The 17,502-nt window shown below is 33.0% G+C and overlaps 2 protein-coding genes across 3 annotated transcripts in view; one reads left to right on the top strand and one right to left on the bottom strand.

Moving 5' to 3' along the window:
- The window catches only part of Dh44 (diuretic hormone 44), a 32,682-nt gene extending 19,944 nt beyond the window's left edge, over positions 1–12,738 (top strand). The window contains exons 2-4 of one of the 2 annotated variants that reach the window (XM_070316302.1): positions 8,253–8,429; positions 10,545–10,880; positions 11,123–12,738. In XM_070316302.1, the coding sequence (XP_070172403.1) occupies positions 8,253–8,429; positions 10,545–10,880; positions 11,123–11,152 (543 nt within the window). In that variant the 3' untranslated portion in view covers positions 11,153–12,738. The remainder of the gene's footprint in view (positions 1–8,252; positions 8,430–10,544; positions 10,881–11,122) is intronic. The other variant, XM_070316301.1, reaches the window with a different exon arrangement.
- Positions 12,739–13,024: 286 nt separating this feature from the next.
- Positions 13,025–17,475, bottom strand: LOC138931802 (F-box-like/WD repeat-containing protein TBL1XR1). The gene is made up of 6 exons (XM_070292935.1): positions 17,177–17,475; positions 16,403–16,690; positions 15,388–15,737; positions 14,966–15,310; positions 14,510–14,878; positions 13,025–14,397 (listed from the first exon to the last, which is right to left on the bottom strand). The coding sequence occupies exons 1-6, from the start codon at positions 17,244–17,246 to the stop codon at positions 14,266–14,268; spliced, it is 1,554 nt and encodes a 517-aa protein (XP_070149036.1). The 5' UTR covers positions 17,247–17,475; the 3' UTR covers positions 13,025–14,265.
- Positions 17,476–17,502: the final 27 nt, after the last annotated feature.

Below are 17,502 nucleotides of genomic sequence, written 5' to 3'. Positions count from 1 at the left end.
GTACGCGAATCGTGATGGATGGTGAGCTTACATTAAACAGTCTCGTTTAATCGGCATTATTTGAGATATGTATGTAACTTTTGATATAATCTCTATTTCTCTATATAAGAAAATTAAAAATGATAGTAATAATAATTAAAGAATTAAATTATAATAAGCTTTAACAAGTTTTAAACTCTTGAATAATGCTTTAATAATATTACTTGTTTTATTATCTTTCTCTCAATAATATTATTATATTTAAGACAGCAGACTATATACATAATTAATATTTGGAGGAAATTTTATTTTTTCTCTAAAAAATGTAGTTTTTCTATATTAAAAAAATATAAAACTTTATATTTTTGTAGAACAAGATTTTCCGGTAAAAATGTGTGATAACTAAATTATTTAAAAAATTACGAATATTTCAATCAGAATGTACAGTGTCGACTACGAAGTAAGTAACATGAAAATTTACATCACGATATGACGTTACACGATCTTTATATTACAGAGGATATTTGATGAAAGAAGCAGCTATTTAAAATACGTCATTCGCGTGTGTGAGTACATTAGGTAGCAAATGACACGTCATCGCGCTATTATTTAAAGTAATGCTTCGTTAACACTTCAAGCCGACGACATTTGAATAAGTCTGCCATTTTTTAGAACATTGAACGATTCGCCTCGTGTCTATTCCCTTGATTTACATCTTAATTTGCTCGCCCGCCTCGCGTCCGCACCATTTACTTTTGTTCCAATTAAGGAAAAAGGATACGCGATCCTTATTATATCGCGAGATAACTAATGTTGCACTTTTTTGTAATACTCTCTGACATCGAGAGAGATGTATTCTGATAAAAATATTTTTTATCTATACTGTTGAATAATATATTTTTTAGACATATGACGTAATAATATTCTTTCTTGCAGTTACATAAATAAGACACTTGCGTAAATATTCTTGTTTATTTTAATGTTACGAGAATACACGCAGCTCGAAAAAAGCGCGACGACACGTAACAGCATTAGAATCTCGCAAGATTATCTGATTTCACGGTGTTGAAATTCTCGAAATACTACACGACCATATTGTTTAATCTTTTTTATCTGTACAACATCTTCGTCACGTTCAGAATATTGTATTTATTTACCGTAGATGCCATGAAATATTTCCATTTTGTTCTGTATGTTAGTGGATTACAAAGTAAGAGCGAAATATAAAGCCCAAAGAGTTTTTAATGACAATATAAAGTGTTACATTGCGTAAACGACTTTTTTTCTCGAATAACGTTTGAATATTCTCGAAAGCCGACGATAGAAGAAGATAGGCGCGTAAAATAAGAGACTTACTGTACTTAATATAAAGCTATTCAGCAATTTTTGCTAAATTTCTTTGTAAAAGATATTTGCCGTTTGCAAAGAATAAAATTCCAATAGATATCCGATCTCCTTTGCGAAGAGATTTTAATAGAATTTCTCTAAATAAGACGAGAAGTGAAAATAAATGTTCCTTATTTAAAAAAATGTATTGCTTGAAAATATTCTAATTTTATTATAATATTTGTTATTTTTCTGTTGCTCTTTAAATCGCGTCGAAAAACTTGTTAAAAATTTTCTTTAAAGATACATTCAGTTTTTTGAGGCTGTCTGTTCAAATACATCCACGCGCGAAATTTTTGACATTTGACGCGGCTAGAATTTTTGTTCTTGGAATTTCACGATTTTTACAGATCGAAATTAATCATGACAATCACGCGTTTTTCCTTATTTATGTAAACCGTATTCATATAGTATGGCCGATTATTTATCAAACGTAACGTTTGTTACTGCAAATACAATCGGCAACTTAAAATCGTTCTATTAAAAAAACAGTTTAATTTTATAAAATAAACAATATTATTTTATAAACAATACATTCAACTCTATATATTCACTCACGAAAATTTGGATTCTCGGGAATTGTAAATATGTAAAATACATGTTAATATAATATTTAAAATTGGCGCGTGTAATTTATTCAATTTTCGATTCATTATATCCATGAGAAAAGGATATTTTGCTACAATTCGCCAACATGCTTGTCGATAATTAGAAAATTAATTATTCAATGAAACGAATTCTTTCGCTAGAAATAGATTTCAAAGATTATATCTTCTCGAGCAAAAGCGATTTTCCGTCTGTAGTTATATTTCCTCGTCGTATACATATAAGAGAGAGTAATAATTTAGTTCGATATATCAAACACGGATGATTCACGTAGGTAGATATCAGTGTAAACGAATTATTCCGCATCGCCGACGTTGTTTACTGATGCCAGCTCCTGGGGAGGATAGAGAATCGGTGAAATAAAAGAGAAAAAGATAGCGCAAGTTCCTACCCCTTTATATTCGATAAACAAGATGCCGCGCCAGAGTATAACGCGAATGAAAGATTATCAAGGTTGACGAGACTCGTAATCGATTCGTAAATACTGCAGCGCGTTTATGCTGATTAACGAAAAAATGCATTTAAGTCATTCGAAACAAATGAAAATTATCATATTGTACTTAGATGATTAATTAACTTCGCTGCTTATTAAGAGGCAATTTATGTCGCGATATGTAAATTATTGTATATATGCTTTGAATTTTTAATTTTAATTTGCATTTAATTTTAATTTTAATTTTAATTGCATTGATAAATTCTTGTTAGTAGGGAAAATGCATCAGAGAGAATCATAATCATAATTATAGACAGAGACAACTTTTAAAGCGCAAGATGTGCTTAGAGGTCGGATTGCAAATTTACTCGTTCTACTCGTGACTACGATTGATAACGCGACGCATAACACTTTTCAACGAAACCACGCGATATTAGCAAAGAAAAATTCGTTGGCTTTATGATACGTCATGATACATAATATTTTTATAAAATATTAACGCAATACTGTGTAATATTTGATACACGAGATCTCGTTAAAAAGCGAAGAATAGTATCGTTATATCGCGATAATATACATATGTATAGAAGCCTTGCGAATACTCCGAGCGAATGGATATTTTCTATGAAACATTTAAAAAGAGAAAAAGAATAAATCAGCTTGACGATAATATAATACAAAATATAAGAATAAATCAGTTCGACAATGATATAATATAGGATATTTTCAGCATTGCAAAAGTGTTTGCTATTATATAACTTTAAATTACTTGTTACTATGTTTGGATTCGTTTCTCTCGTATAGAACGCGTAACGATCTATAATTGAAAATCTGAAGCAAAGACATGCGAATTACGCGTCTATCTAAATTTGCATTCTGTCTCTGAAGAAAACCGAGCTCGTTAGTTGCATAAATCAGAATACGGCATTGCGTAATTGCGTACAAAACTTGCGTGAGCGGAATTCGTTGTTTTGCTACAATTCATTGTAGCTCCAAACGATCGAGTGGTCGGGGAAGCAAAGTATCTCACGTATGTTAATGCGCATGTAATTACTTTCAGGTTGATGAAAATATATATCGTGGAATATGCAATATATTGTTTTTTAGATTATTCCCGGTGTAAAAATATCTCGAAAAAAATATCTCGTTACATGTGAATTACAAACTTATTTGTACAGCGGATGGACTCTCTACCTTTACTGCTTTTTCCGTATATATATATAGATATATATATCTTTTTCTCGCTTTATTTATTCTTTAGTAAAAGAAATGAATTTTTTGAGAGTATAGGACAATGTGAGAATGCGATCCGACTTTGCACTAGATGTTTGCACTGTTTGCACAGATTTCTAGGATTCATGCAAGTTGTGTCATACATAAACGTTTGATAGTATGAATGCGTTTCTGTTGTTTATTCGAAACGTATTTATTGACAATCCGTCGATAACGTTACATACAAAAGCGTGTGACAGCAGTTGCGATTCAACATATATTCATATTTAGTGCGATATTTATGGAAAGCTTGAGAAATGTAAATTTCGTATAGTTGAACAGATTGAATTATAAACGCGTCGTGTTGTTGCAGATATTAAGCTGAATATTATGCAGCAGATGAGTTGAAATATTCTGAGAATTTTTCTCGGGACAAACTTTACATTTTATGTGACACATCAAAATAAATTCTAATTTTATAATAACTAATTCTAAATCAATAATAAAAAACTAAAATTTATAAATTTATAAGGCGATCATTTCAAAAAATTTGATATTGCGTCAATTTTTCTTCAAGCCAAAGATATAAATCTAGCATGAGAAACACAAATAGATGCAGTTGATGTCCGCGATCTATAAATGCCCGAATCTTTATCTCCGTGTAAATTCTGGCGAGGCGGAATCGATGAGGTTGTCTAATGATGCAATTCGAGCGAATTACCAGCATCCGTTATAATCGTCGATCTGTATAGACGTATTAGTAAAGATACTGGGTGTAAGCGATCGTACATATGTATGTCCCGAACGATTAACGAAAAATATTATCAAAAAAAAAATCTAAATATCAATATTTTTCAAAGTGTATCAGTTTTTTAGTTTGTAAAAATTTCGTGTATCTTTATACAATTTTTTAAAATCTTAGCGTCAAGATGCGAATAGATAGCAATCCTTTGCGTCATTTCATTCAAAATATGTTTCATACTAAAATTTTTTTCTTAAATGCTACAAACATATCGATTTATGTATTAATTTTTTTTATTTATTTCTTTGTTATATATTTAAGAAACACAATGTATAAAAGTAAAATTATACGTTCAATATTCTGCTGATGCAGACTAAGAGTTAATAAAGAAAGAAGAGAAAAATTTCGCAAACTTTGCACGCGTAAGAAAATAAGTTTATGACCAGAAATATACTAGCCACACAAGTTGAAAGAAATTGAACGAACTAGGAAAGAAGGCTCTAGGAAGAAATTAGATTTTACGCGCAAAAATTGTGTTTTATTTATAATTTTTTTTTTTTAAACAAATAAAAATAAACTATATGTTTGCTTTTATTTATTGTATGTTTCTCGAAGAAAAGTTATATCGTGTATGATATGTAGAGGAGAAGTTATATTATGTATATATCAGCGTACGAGATTATTATTTTCTTATAATTTATAGTAAAAATAATATTTATGCCGTATAAAAATTCTCGCGTAGTTTCGTTCTAAAATATACAAGGATTTTTCTAGTTCAAAGCTGCCAGATATTTCTTTCATCGCAGATTTAAAAGGACTTTTGGCGATATTGGAAAGTAGCTGTAAAGTAGCGATAAATGAAAGTTACTGAAAGAATTGCATCGAAAGATTGCGCATCAATTACCAGTTCCAATAATGATGCATTATTGCACGCGTGGTTCATTTCGATTCACGCGAGCCACTTAATCAGTGGACGCACTTATATAAACTAACGCGTTGACGTGCGTCATCATCATCCGGAGAACGAGAAGATAATTCGATCAACATTCGCGTATCAATTTACCGCGATAACTTTATTAAGCTTGCTCGAATGAAACAATCTCGTCGAATTTGCATCGAGATTTATTTGCATATCGGAAAACGAGGCGAAAAATATTACGATGGTGACGCTTTTCTAAACAATTCGGTGATTTAAATTAAAGATCTCGCGTTATACGTATAATATAGGATGCAACCAGACTTGCCACGTGGTCTGACTCGATAAGACTTTTTCTACTGGAACCGATCACGAGTGAGGGATTGATTGGGATAATTGTGATGGAATGAATTAATAATTATTATTTCTTATTCAATTTTACAATTTATATTAATTAATAGTAACTACTTTTTCGACATTATTTTATAATTAATCATTATTGAGTTTATTATATTGTACATAGTACCATATAATTGAGATATATATATATATATATATATATATATATATATATTGATATAATTATCAATATTGAAAGTTAATTTCATCGATAAACATTTTGGTATTACAATCAATATTCATTAATGTGGAATTTCGCGCGTGCGTGCGTGCGAGACACCGATGACTGATGGTTCGATCAATCGCGTCGCTAGCTATATTGATTAAATTATCATTTAATTTTATATTACAAATGCATTGTATATTATCAGTTCTTAAAATTTTCAATAGCAATTACGATAAAATGATGATATTTATTCTCCGTATTCTATAGCTAATTTACTACATAAAATATAAACTGTAACAATAATACGAGATTTTGCCTTTTTCGCGATTGTGTCGTCGATCATTATCGGCGAAAATAAAGCAGCACATATGCTTATTAGCGATAAGAACATTTTCTTGCGAGAGAGAGAGAGAGAGAGAGAGAGAGAGAGAGAGAGAGAGGAGAACACTAGTAATGTAACATGGAATAATGATACATTTGCTCTTTATAAAATTCTTGCGTATTCTTTTCTATTTTTTGCACCTTTACACATATTGCCGTTGCTACAACGTAATAGAATATCTGATTTGGTGAACGCGTTTGAATTAACGTTTTAAAATGAGAAATTACGGTAGAGAGGATTGTGTCTCCAGATCTTTAAAAAGGCGTGCTCGACAAGATTTTTTTTTTTTTCTCGAGAAAAGAATCGTTTTACTTTTTGAACGAAACGGAGAACGGAAATAAAATGTACGAAAAGCGCGACATATGTATGTACATTCCGTGACATTTATTCGATTTCATTGATCTTTTTATATATTATTCACGTTTATTCATCGTTCAAGATGGCTAATAAAAAGTCACACATTGAGACTAATTGCACATTGATGACAAGATATCAAATCTCTACCCCGACCTACCCCGTCTACCTATCTGTCTTGGGTATTAATTAAAAATGACACGTGACGAAGCTTCGCACGATAAAAAGAAAAGATCGTGGTAGAAGGCTAGAATCAAGCCGTTGAAATCGAGTCGCCGACTGATTCGCAGCATGGTAATTGAAAAGCGGGACGGCAACCCTAAATTAGAAGCGGCAAATTAAGCCCTTGGTGTTAATGAACCTGGACGACGATGACGACAACAACGATCACGACGGCGACGATGATGGGGCAACATTTACATCTCGCAGAAATGTTTATCATTTTGCACGTAGTGATACTTAAACACTGATATCGTGAGTTTACATTAATCCTTCTGCTATTGGATTTTTTTTTTGTACAATCTGCATTATGATTATCAATAAAAAATTGAAATAATAATAGAATTTTATAAAACTAAGAAGAATAAATTTTGAGAATTATTATTGTTTCTTAACTTTTGTCAAGAGAGAAGAAAAAATTTAATTTTAAATTTGCCATATAAGAATCTACTGTTAAGTTCAAGCTTGACAATTCTAATAGTAAAAGATCTTATCTAATATAGATCAAATAAGTTGAAAGAGAAATGAAATAATCTCTTTTGACAAGATGGAAAGATTGCTAAAGATTGAGAAAAATAATATATAAGAAAAATTTGAAACTTTAAGAACTTATATATATATATATATAATTAAATTATCTTTTATATATATAAAATGCAATACGTGCAATGTATTATCGATACAATAAAAAGATCTCAAAAATTCAAAGTATAGATATTATTGACAATCTAGTGCTATGTTTCGCGAGAAACGTTATTGCGTGCAAGAGTCGCGCAACCCGAATTTTCGAAGTAATTTAATGAGTTCGCTCTCTCTCTCTCTCTCTCTCTCTCTCTCTCTATCTCTATCTATCTCTTGTTGTCGAGAGATGCGTGCTTTAATGCGAATCGAGAGATACAGAAAGCTTAAAATCTAGCAGATGTTGGCACGGCAAGCAACTCGCGCGCAAACTAACTTTTTTTACTTGCTGTCCTCCATTGAAATTCATCTTCTCATGAATCATCCTGTGATGGATGGTGAAGGATAAAGCCGGTAAAAGAGTGCGTTTGTTCTCGGATCGAGTAGGCTTCGAAGGATAGGAAGAATCCTGAGAGAAAAAAAAAAACGCACGATAACGGCGTAAATTTGCTACCGCCACCTTGATTTCATCATATTATTCGTGGTTTATATTTAGACTTAATTTGTAGATCTGCTGCAAATCTTTTCTCTTTAAGCTTCTCCTATCTCGACGCATACATATGATGCAAGAGTTTGAGATAAAAATATTGTATATCGCCATGTGAAGAAATATGCAACCTAAATATAGGTCATTGTGCAATTTAATACGTACGAATGTTATAAAAATAAGGAAAAAGCGATATCTGCAAAATTTTTTTTGTACCCAAAATCTTGTTTATTGTTTGTAATAAATATTCTGCCGATACGTTATCGTCTGTATACGTCTCGTTTATATTTCAGATGAACGTTGTTAATTTACAATCTTCGTGCACGATGATACTGCTCGGCATTCTGGCGTCTACGACGATAATCGGCCTCACGAGTTCCGCACCTCTATCATCGTACGAAAGAAGGGATGTGTCGAATGATGGTCCGAAAATTTTCCTCTTGATGGACGAAAGGATACCAGAGCTGGAGGTATGTTCTTTTCGGGGGACATCTTAAATAAAACGCAAAACATTTATTTCCGCTATTATTATGATGTAAAAATCGCCCTCTTTTCTCTTCAATCGAAGATGGATGATATGTCTAAAACGTCGTGAGTTTAAAAAGGCTCTTAAACTTTTCAGAAAATAAGATGCAAAAAAAATAATTTTCAAAAAAATCAGATATTGTTTATGTAATTGTTTTGATAATTGTCACGAGCAATTTTATGCGTATATAAATTTCTTATACTTTTATATTTTAAAACTTATTTCTACATCATTGTATGTATATATATATATATATATAAACAACTTTTAACGAAAAATATTTTTAATTCTCTTAAAAGAGTCATAAAAAAAAGGCAAATGGGGCATTTTGAGACTACAAAGTTCATTGAAGTGATAAGAGGGTATCGTCAATAATTCGTCGATAAAGCCTTAATATGTTGAAGTGCGTCCGCGCGGAAATCACGTTTGTTGCGAAACAACAATTTCAAATGCAAGGACTATTGTATCGACACGAGACACATGTCAGATCTCGCTTGGTTGATTTACACAAGCGCGCTTTACGTTTTGAATTGTTAATTGTGTGTTGAATCGACTAGTACAGACAACACGTTACAGATAACACATACGTATACAAGATACGCAGGAGATACACGGTAAGCGCTTCGGTTTCGTATTGGCCTGATACAAAATGACGTAAACATACGTATACATATATATGAGTGAATTGGAGAAGAGAAACCCATTCATGAATGGAGATATTCCCTTTCCCTAGTTTAGAAATGCGCACACGTGGGAGATCTCACGCCGTGGGATTACGTAGCATTTGCGTTCCTTTTTATTTCCTGTGTCATTCCGTATGATTTCCGCGGTTTATTTTGGAGCGGATAACTTTTGAAAGCTCCAAGGATCAAAGCGACTTTCGTTGCGTATATACTCTGCTGAAAAAGTAAAAATTGCAATGTTACTTATATTATTGCATTTTTCATTCACGATTTATTATTTTAATGTGAAACATAACGTAAAGAGACGCACGGTGTGTATAAAATATGCATTCTCTTGTCAAACATTATGCGTACAAATAAATTTGTTAATATGTTTCTCCTTCAGAAGCAGCAAATTTTCAAAAAAGTTATGGCATAAAAGAATTATGTGTTTATATACGCGACAATGCAATCTCGCAATAATAGATGAAATTATTGACATTATTTTTGGTTAAATCTCCTTCGTACATTACTTGAATCCTTGTTGTTTAACACACATTGATTATCAAACTATTCGTCAAGAGCAGCTCTTCGTGACATTTGGTTTTTTTATAGTCAAACGAATGATTTAAAGAGATGAGATAAAATAGAGTAGACGAAAAACTTGCAAGCGCGATTAAAGGCAACCAAGAATATGCGGCTTGAATTCTAGCATTAAATATTTGAGATAATTAATCCTGCGATCAAAAGTCATGTATTTTCGATTAAAGCGAGCGATAGATGAATTTAAACCAAATTATTGAGGCTGTACATTTTTGCGAAACGATTCTCCTTTGATACTTGTATCCTTCTTTCTCTCACTCTCTTTCGCTCTCTTTCGATCGTATATAATGTCCAATTTACATATAATTTCACGTCGTGAGCAATTGCGAATTTTACACGATGTGTAATGACATTCGAAAGTGCGATAGCTCGAGCCAAAGCTCGCAAGAGAGCTTTCAACTTACGCTGTATAATGCACTGAACCGGAAGATGCGCATTTACAGACTCGGCGAAGAGCAAATAATGAATGTCACGTGAATAATGCGACTCCGTCACCACCGTATCGTCGTGTAATATACTTTTACGCAATGTTCCTTGAAATGCGAACAAAAAAATTTTAAATATTAATAGCGTTATACCTTGATCTTTAAAAACCTAATCTTTAATACCTTTTGATCACATCGGAGAAAACCTTATTATTTTATAAAGTGAGAAAACTTGCCTCTTATGCACGATTAACTAATATCTATTTTGACAATAGAATATTCATCTTGATGAACAATAGATTATGTCGACAAATATGTTCGTGTTCACTTTACTGTATTTTAAGGATTGTAATCGTACGTTATATATAGAACGAGATACTGGGCAACGAGCTCGGATCGGACGTGACGCGCGCCAAGAGAATCGGGTCCCTGTCGATCGTCAACAACTTGGATGTGCTGAGGCAGAGGGTCCTGTTGGAGCTTGCTCGTAGGAAGCAGGAGCAAGATTTGCGGCAGATCCAGGAAAATCGTCGCGTCCTCGAGAATATCGGCAAGAGATCGGTGCCGGAATCGGACGCTGGCAGAATCGCAAGATCCGGTAAATTGAGAAACGATCGTGACAGGCCTGCAATGTCCAACAGGATCGATTGGATCGAAGAGGATGATCCGTTGCTTCGCGGATCGCAGGACGATCGGATGGCCAGAGTACGAGTTGTCTATCCTTTTCTCTAAATTTATTCCTTACTCTAGACTCATGTCAGAAGATCTTGCAACGAAGAATTAATTCTTAAATAAATTTTTGTCTTGCTAATTCTTAATTTTTAGATCTCGTCGATATTATCGATTTTATTTAGAGAAAGATTATATAATTTTTGAAAGATTACAATTGTATTGATAATTGTATAAGAACGTATATTTATATTAATAATAATGTTTTAATCTTTCAGGTGCAGGCAAATGAATTACGCCTGTTGTAACCGCGTCCTCGACCTGCAAAGAAAAACTCCAGATCCGATATCTTATTGTTAGCTTTATTGCTATATGCGACTTTTAATCGACCATCATTGTTGCGATAAGTTATTTTATTGGTCGTTCTTGTTTTTTGTCTATCCGTATTTCTCGCGTTACAAGTAGTTTACAAATTAATGGCAGTTGCAACAGGCGATACAATTGTTTGAATTTTACAACAGCTGCGAGCAAACCCAATTGAGGAATCGAAATATTTTGCGCATAATATTTTCGACTTCTTTTCTATATAATTCTACTAATTTTAGCTTATTTATTGAGTCAGGTTGTAATATATTAACGCGTAATTCTACATTTGGTTTGGCAAGAATAAAAAATAGCGATTGTATTGTTCGAAGATTACGTAGGATGACGTATGATGAATTTGTGACCATTGCGCGTAACGTTTCTCCAAACAAACGTGCAAAGATCTGAGAGCTTTATCTAAGAGCTCTTCTTACCGTTCCTTTCTATATCTTAGCTTCTTCGGGCATGGAGAAAAGTGTAACGAAGCAGTATTATACATTGTGATCTTGTCTAAGCTCTTCTATTACGCAGAGAATACCCCCGTTCCTTCTAGCGTATTTTTAATTGTATCCGCAGCATTTATCAATTATTCGCATTTGCAGAAGACAAGGCGATATGAGAGCGACGTGAGTTGATTGAACTTATAATTTTACTTTCGTCAACTTCAATATAAATGTACAAATATTTTATTATATCGATAGCGATACCGCCTCTCGTATATACCAGCGTCGATCGTTGGATGCGAGAGGCACTTGGCTGCATGTATGTACCTGCAGTTTGCAACTCTGAACGATATCTATTTTCTGCATAGTGTGTTAATCAAAGAAATTGTCCACGAATCGATAAAGAATTACCTAAATCTTGTAAAAGGATCCGGCACACAATCACACAGATATACTATTTAATGTTGAAAGGAGACTATTATAATACATACACGATAAGATCGATAAAGTACAACAAATGTATTCTATATATTAATTTAGAAATAATTTTACGTGTATCTTGTTCTTTTTTTTAAATTTTAATTTAATTTTGATTACTGTTAACTATACGATTGTTTCCTTTCTTTTTGCTGTTATATATATTTACTCAGTTGTTATTTATCGTAACAAGAGTACAAAAGCAACGATTATTGAACAAAGTGTCTAAAATAATACACTGGATTGAAGGTGTCGCAGAAAATACGGCAAAAATAAAACGTGTATGCATTATTATTATAATTATTTAATATTCGATACGATACGATTATGCCACATAAGAATATCTTAAAAAATTTATAATTTCAATTTGTTTCATCAAAATGCGATCTTAGAATATCAAAGAAAAATGTAGTTATTAAGTCTCTTTCAATAATATCAATCACTCAGTGTTATATATAGAACTTAGAATATATAGAGAGACTCTTTTTTTCTTTCTTCGAAAAGTCTTTTTCATTATTAAAAAACTAATTTAAATATTTGTCAAAAAACGATTTATGAATACATTGAGATATATATGTTGCACATATATAGATTTCGTAGCGCGATAAATAATTATACTTATCTACAGAAACATAATTAAATATATAACTTTTTTTAGATCGCCTGCTATTAATTGGTTATGATGAGATATCAAATCGATGACAGTTGATAGAAATATTGAGTTGTGTGATACACGTAACTAATGATAATAAATTTCGTTTAAAGCCAGCGATGAATATCTTTTTGTCCCTATACATTATAAAAAGGATCGTGGATATGGCTAATAACATAGTTATAATAGAGTCATTATTTTCGACCACAATCACAATTTTTCTTAAAAAAAATTATTTTTCTTTATTTATTTTATCGAGACACTTACATAATATTTAATATTATTACAGTTATACACTTGGAATAACATATTCCAATCATTTTTAGTGAATGAAGATGGTAATTCATTTCTCTATGAATATTACGTCTATCGAACTGTTACACTGTACAGTATTACGATTAAAAACATTGTCAAGGTACATGCTTTTCTCTTTATGCATTTTTAAAGTCATATTAAGGAAATAATTCTTAAAAAAGTTTTTGATCAATTGAAAATTGCCCGCACGTTAAGTATCATTTATAATACTTTAAAATGACGAAAGAACTTCAATGAAAATAAACAAACTAATAGGCTGACTCGAAGGACGAATGTAGAGTAATGATGTAATTGTCATCGTAAAAAATTGGTTCCTAATGCTCGTGAATCACTCCAAAAGTACGTCGAAAATCCAAATTCATTATTCATCACAAAGTTGTATCTAAAACTTGCAGGTGAAAAATAAAATTGAAGTTAAATAGCAATCAATCCATAAGCACAAAATAAAAAATTTAATAAATCATAGCGTGTAAGTTGTAAAACTGCTATGTGGATAAAAAAGTTTTGTTTTTGTGATGTTCTTTAATTTATTAAAAATTCTCGTAAGTCGTTTAATTTTTTGATTTAATATATTGTACGTTCATCCATTATTTGCTCCTCGAGTTTGTCTATTATTTTGTATAATTTTTTAATTATAGAGTTCTTAAAGTAATATATAAATATACAACATATATAAATCATAAACATATCCAAGATTTAAAGTAACTTAAATATAATTATATAGAGTGATCCAAAATTATCTCGAATGATATTTTAGGGACCAATTTTTTATTTTATTACATTTCGCGTTTGTCTATATTAAATACTTGCATATATAACTAAAACATTTCTAAAACCTTATAATTTTGTATCATAGTTGAAGTCTATAAATCTTATTAATAAAGAATTAATTTTTATTATTAAACAATAAAGAATATAAATAAAGCACGAAAGATATCCATAAATTTCGTCGCAAAGGTACAATTGCATGAAATTCCGTTGTTGCATCTCTCTAGCAAGATACTGTTACATAAAAAATCTTGCGTGAATAGCACATTTATGATATTATGGATCACCCCGTATAATAGAAAAGTGAAAAAATAAGATAAAGTTGAACGGCTGATATAATCTCAAATTCTAACGATATTGCCGCAAATCGATGAAAAATATTCCTTTTATAACGCCGACATAATTATAATTTACGAAGATCGAGAACAAATACACTGCCATCGGATGCCGATGCACCGACTTTATCACCGCGACTATTCCAGCAGACTTCGAAAATGCCGCCCGTGCCTTTGTAACTGTGCACCAACTGGCCGCTCTGTTCGGGGGAAAAAAAAAAAATATATATATATATATGTATGTATGTATATATTAATACAATTCCAACATTGTATCAATGATAAATCGGTAAAAAATCGAAAGATACTCACTTGAGTCGACCATATATGAACACATTTGTCGAAGCTACCACTAGCGAGAAACTTCCCATCCGGACTAAATGCTACACTATAGACTGGCTCGGTGTGCTTTGTAAGCGTATGTATGCATACACCTCTCTCCACATCCCACAGTCTAACAGTAGAATCGAACGATGCACTAGCCAAAGTTAAATTCATATTCGGATTGTGTGTTCCTGGACCAGTCGGAGACCATTTGATAGTATAAATTTCTTTACTATGCGCCTGTAAATCGTGTACCCATGTGTCTTGCTTCATAGACCAGATTTTTAAACTCATATCATCTGAACAACTGGCCAGTAAGTTTCCTTGTGGATCCCACTTGATCGCATTGACTTCGTTCTACAAAACAATGAAAAGAATAACATATCGTGCACTTGATTAAATCGAACAAGATTTTCCTCGATATATATATATATATATACGCACTGTATGTCCTTGGAAGCTCTTGATTGGCTTATCCACATTGAGTTTGCACACATGTATACACTGATCTGTGGAACAACTGGCGAACGATGTATTCGTTTGCCAATCGACGTCCAAGGCAGGTGCGCAATGGAAACTAAACTGTTGTGTACACTGTCCGCTTTCGGCGTCCCAGATGATTGTCGTTTTATCGACGCCGGCGCTTAAAATATAATTGCCGCGTTTGTTCCACTTCAATGCAAAGATCGGACCTTTATGCTGACCCAATGTAGACGCTAACTGTCCGTCGGTTGTCCAAATACGCGCATATCCGTCATAACTTCCTGTCGCGAGTAACGTGCCATCGCACTGCAGAAATTCAAAATGTACCCGTCATCGTATTTAACAAAAAATAAGTAGAACTATATATCGGCGATTGTTCGTACCTTCCAGTCTAATGATGTAACGTCCTTATTGCTCGGCACTTCCGTGCCTCCTTTTTGAATACAGTGACGCAAAACCAATTGGTTGGGTGCTAGCGAATTATCCGACATGTCCCAGATGCGCGCAGTGCTGTCACCCGAACCAGAAGCCAAAAGATCAGTAGTCGGATTCCAGGCGCAGATAAACACTTCCGATTCGTGGCCGCGTAATTTTGTAGCCTTACTGGCAGGGATTTCAACGGCACTGGCATTGGAGCCTGTCGTCGCTCCAGTCGTCTGTTCGTCCACTTCCATCTCCGTTCCTCTGTCGCCACCTCGATCATTATTACTTACACCTTCATTAGATGGGACAACTGGGAAAAGGAGAGTATTTTTTTTGTATTAGATAAAAAAACTGCAAACATTCTCAATCACCAATAATATTTTGCATAAAACTATTCTGGGAAGACAGAACCAAGAGAAAAGCGCTATTGCTGTTCGACGCAATCACCAAAAGATAGAGAAATCAATTTCTCTTTCTAATAATTACTAGAATACAAATAATAGTAAAGAGACAATTGCTGTTGAATTACAAGTTATATTATCAATTTATACTTCGATTCATTAATTTTATTTAAGAAGCTGTTTGCCGCTAATTGACGGACAGATTGATATTGAGTTATGTTTTGCCACTTTTGTCTGGATTCTAGCAATAAAAATATATTTCTTTAGAGAAATATACTTTTCATTGTCACATCTGACAAAAGTGATATGTAATATAACTTGCAAAATGACCGTAATCTTTGGCCGCTCTATTTTAATCTGCCTGGGTTATAAGGAGGTCCGAAAAATTTCTGATTTTCTCAAACCAGGGTGTACCAGGCTTTTAGCAATATGTGTGCGCATTATTTTCTGTTCAACATCTATTATCTTCTTAGCACTTAGCTCAATCTTTGCATCTTCACTTTAGCGTTACATGTGTAGATGTACAGTACATTATATATTCTAATTGTTATAAAATATATAACAAATAGATTACCTTCTTCGCCATTCGTATCTTGACTCTCGGCTTTCACTTGCTGTTTTTGTTGATTGATTTGATTCTGTCGTGTCGCGACAACATCTGGCATGACGGCATCGATAAGAGATAACGATTCCACCATTCTCTGCTCGGTACCATCTTCACCTATAGATATTTCTGCTTCTGTATACTGTAGTCCTTTTTGAAGTATGGATAAGAGAGCTGCCGGTGGCACTAAAGCTCCATTAATGTTGCTTTGTGATATATGTGATTCTATGCCAAATGTATATGCAGAATGTTGGAAGCCTGCAAGAAATACAAGTTTAAAAAACAAAAAAAAGATTAGGGTAAAAAAATACAAATTGTTATACCTCGACAATGCTAAACTTAAACGAGTCCGTCATGAGATTTATTTTAAGTATAAAAAGTCATATTAATTAAATTAAATATAATCGCTTTCTTCTTTCAATCAAATTTGTTTATCTTCCAGAAGCTATCATGTAAATTGTAAATCTTATCGCCCATCGAAAATATGAAACTGAAATGAGAATAAACGCAAGACAAAAACTTGAATGAATGGTGTGAATAAGCTTTCGATAAAACCAGCTCGTTCAAAAAATGAGGGGCTAATTATCTACATGTGTATTACAATGAAAAATCTTTCTCGTAACGAAGAAATTCCGGCTATTGTATTGAAACAGTCATCACTCTACGAGTGAAAGAAAACCCAGAGCGGCATTCGTTTAACGTGTAAATTACAATGTTATGAGCCAAGTAGTTTACGATTCGTACCGGATTCTTGCAGGTATCGATAGACCAAAAAGTTGACTTCATCGCTGGAGAAGCTCATCGTGTTTGACATTTACGGCACTAGCACGACATATTTATACTTTACGACAATCACGCCGAGGAATTCTTGATTTCACTCGGACAACACTAAACCTATCTCCGCTTCCGTGTCAAGGAAGCTATCTCGTTGCCGCTGTTTTACCGCGTCGAACCAAAAACCAAATCCGTTTCACGAGTCACGAGGCACTCGCGATTCGCGGCGTCAGGGTCGGGATTCAGGATTCAGGATCGTGGATCGGGGATCGGGGGAGGAGAGAATACGTATGTAC

Source organism: Polyergus mexicanus, unplaced genomic scaffold (assembly GCF_030449975.1).
Source record: "Polyergus mexicanus isolate NDT 795.1 unplaced genomic scaffold, iyPolMexi1.0 SCAF_3, whole genome shotgun sequence".
NCBI lineage: Eukaryota > Metazoa > Arthropoda > Insecta > Hymenoptera > Formicidae > Polyergus > Polyergus mexicanus.
This window is presented reverse-complemented; position numbering and strand designations above follow the sequence as displayed.